The following is a 2,749-nucleotide window of genomic DNA, read 5'->3' on the forward strand; positions in this document are numbered from 1 at the left end:
TGCGCGCTGCTCCCCTCCCCCGCGCTGCTGTAGCTGCTGCCGTGTCCTTGCTGGAGCGGGCGGCGCCGCGCGCATGCGCGCCCGGGGATCCCCTGCGGCGGGGGCGGGGCCTGTGCGGAGAGCGACGCGGCCGGACGGGCTCGGGCCGGGGGGACCGCGCGGGGCATCATGGGTAACGAGGCGTCCCGGCGGGGGCGCCGACGGGAACGGGGTTTGGGGGGGAGGGGGTGAACGGGGGAGGGTACCGAGGTAACGGGAGGCCCGCGGGGCATCGTGGGAATGGGGTCTGGCAGGACTCTCGTGGTCGTGGGGGCTGCCATTGTCAAGGGGATCTCCGTAGGGTGCCCTGATCATGGCGGCCGCCGTGACCATGGTGGCTGCCATTGTTGTGGGGGCCTCTGTAGGGTGCCCTGCTGATGGAGGCCGCCATTGTCATGGGGGTCACCATTGTCATGGGGGCCACCATAAGGAGCAGTGATCACAGAGGCCGCCATTGTCATGGAGGCCGCCATAGTGTGTGGTCATCACAGAGGTCACCATTGTCAGGGGGCCGCCATTGTCATGGGGGCYGCCATTGTTATGCGGGCTGCCATGCGGTGCAGTGATCACAGAGGCCGCCCTTGTCCTGGAGGCCACCATAGTGTGTGGTCATCATGGGGGCCGCCATTGTCATGGGGACCACCATAGCGTGCAGTGATCATGGAGGCCGCCATTGTCATGGGGGCCGCCATAGCGTGTGGTCATCATGGGGGCTGCCACTGTCATGGGGGCCGCCATAGCGTGTGGTCATCATGGGGGCCACCATAGCGTGTGGTCATCGTGGGGGCCGCCATAGCGTGTGGTCATCGTGGGGGCCGCCATAGCGTGTGGTGACCACGGAGGCCGCCATGAGGCGCAGGGCTAGCGGGGGCGGCGGGGAGCCCGGGCGGCCGCCGTGACGGGCCGCCCCGCCGCCAGCCGTGGGCACGGGCACGTCGCTGGCGCTCTCCTCGCTGCTCTCGCTGCTGCTCTTCGCCGGCATGCAGATGTACAGCCGGCAGCTCGCCTCCACCGAGTGGCTCACCATCCAGGGCGGCCTGCTGGGCTCCGCGCTCTTCATCTTCTCCCTCACCGTATCCTTTGCGCCGGCGGCTCGGGGCGGGCCCCGCGTCGCCCTGGTTCTGCTGTTCCCCTTAACCCGCCCTGCAGGCCTTCAACAACCTGGAGAACTTGGTCTTCGGGAAAGGATTCCAGGCCAAGATATTCCCGGAGAGTAAGTGGGGCTGCGCCGGGGAGGCGGGGAGAGAAGTTTCTGTCTCCTGAAGCTCTCCGGGATACGGAGCCATCCGGGCTGCAGGAGCGGAGGGCGGGTTGGGTTTGCRGAGGACCCGCTTTGCGCTGCCCAGCACCACTCCATAGGGTCCTAGCCCTAATCTGGCAAAGGACTCCACCGCGATGGTCCCCCCGGAGCAGTTATCCCAGTTATCCCGGTTATCCCTGCCGTCGGTCACCTCTGCTGCTGCCTCCCCGCTCCCGCCGGGCTCGGGCTGAGGAGTTGGGCTCTCTCTGATCCCTGCTGCTCTTCCCTGCAGTTCTCACCTGCCTCTTACTGGCCCTCTTCGCCTCTGGCCTCATCCACCGAGTCTGCGTGACCACCTGGTGAGTCTGGAGCCTGCCACACCGGGAGCGGTGACCGAGCGGCCTGGCCGCTCCCATTGTGCAGGCCAACCAGGCCCCTTTTTCCTTCCTCCCAGCCTCATCTTCTCCATGGTTGGTCTCTACTACATCAACAAGATCTCCTCAACGCTCTACCAGTCCGCGGCGCCGCTCGCCGCCCCCGCCAAGGCTGTTGGCAAAGGCAGGAAGAGGAATTGAGGTCCCGTGGCCCCTGCGCGGGGGCCGGGGGGGCTCTGCGCCCACCAATAAAGCGATCCCTTTGTAGCTCCGTGTCTGCGGATCCTGCATCCCGGAGGGGGTCCCGGTGCTCCCAGCTCCTCCCCGCACCCGACCCAGCCCCGGGACGGGGGAGGATGTGACAGAAGCCCCCGGTGCCCCCCGGACCCGGCGGGAAGGGGCGCAGGCTCCGGGGGGAGCCCGCGGTGGGGCACGGGCCGTGGGAGCGGGCGGGCGCGGAGGAAGCCGCGCGCTTCCTGCCGAGCGCGGCGCCTTCCTGCGGCACCGGGGCCGCCATCCCGCCCGCCGGCGGGGAGGGAACGGGGAGGGAACGGGGAGGGAACCGGGGGGGGGCGGGGGTGAGCGCGGCTCGGCGCATGCGCACTGCCACGTGGCGCTGCCCCGCCCCGCACTACAACCCCCAGCGGCCCCCGCGCGGCGCCGTGCGGCCCGCCCTCTGACGTCACTGCGCGACGGGAGGGGGCGCGCGGGCTGCGCTGCACCGGGACAGGTGGGGGCGGGGGCACCGAGCCGCCGGGGGGCGGTACCGGGCGCGGAGGAGGGTCGGTACCGGGGGCTGACCCGGTTGTGGGGGGGTCTAGAGGGGGGGCGGTAGCGGGGTGTGCTCGGGAGGGCCCGCAGGAGAGGCGGTACCGGCACCTGGGCCGGTTGTGCAGGGTGTAGAGGGGGTCGGTRCCGGTCCTGACCCGGTTGTGCGGGGTCTAAAGGGGGGTCGGTACTGGTCCTGCCTCGGTTGGGTGGGGTCTAGAGGGGGTCGGTACCGGGGGCTGCTTGGGAGGGTCGGTACCGGTCCTGACCCGGTTGTGCGGGGTCCATAGGGGGTCGGTACCGGCACTGCCCCGGGTGTGCGGGGTCC

General features: G+C 70.2%; 2 protein-coding genes across 2 annotated transcripts in view; one reads left to right on the plus strand and one right to left on the minus strand.

Moving 5' to 3' along the window:
- The first annotated feature begins 137 nt into the window (after window positions 1-137).
- On the plus strand, window positions 138-1,918 carry KRTCAP2 (keratinocyte associated protein 2). Its single transcript, XM_026045954.1, has 5 exons — window positions 138-172; window positions 958-1,112; window positions 1,189-1,252; window positions 1,572-1,638; window positions 1,734-1,918. Exons 1-5 carry the CDS (start codon window positions 169-171, stop codon window positions 1,852-1,854), a joined length of 411 nt encoding a protein of 136 aa, XP_025901739.1. The 5' UTR covers window positions 138-168; the 3' UTR covers window positions 1,855-1,918.
- Window positions 1,919-2,637: 719 nt separating this feature from the next.
- Window positions 2,638-2,749, minus strand: part of SLC50A1 (solute carrier family 50 member 1) — a 3,793-nt gene continuing 3,681 nt past the window's right edge. The window contains exon 5 of the mRNA XM_026045969.1: window positions 2,638-2,727. Within this exon, the coding sequence (XP_025901754.1) occupies window positions 2,638-2,727 (90 nt within the window). The remainder of the gene's footprint in view (window positions 2,728-2,749) is intronic.

This window comes from Nothoprocta perdicaria, unplaced genomic scaffold, assembly GCF_003342845.1.
Source record: "Nothoprocta perdicaria isolate Ctin4 unplaced genomic scaffold, notPer1 scaffold_419, whole genome shotgun sequence".
Classification (NCBI taxonomy): domain Eukaryota; kingdom Metazoa; phylum Chordata; class Aves; order Tinamiformes; family Tinamidae; genus Nothoprocta; species Nothoprocta perdicaria.

Bases quoted from the DNA above. Each gene is read 5' to 3' on its own strand.
- KRTCAP2 (XM_026045954.1), top strand. The intron at 1,113-1,188 runs GTATCCTTTGCG...CCCGCCCTGCAG, and splicing joins TCTTCATCTTCTCCCTCACC to GCCTTCAACAACCTGGAGAA. The intron at 1,253-1,571 runs GTAAGTGGGGCT...TCTTCCCTGCAG, and splicing joins GGCCAAGATATTCCCGGAGA to TTCTCACCTGCCTCTTACTG.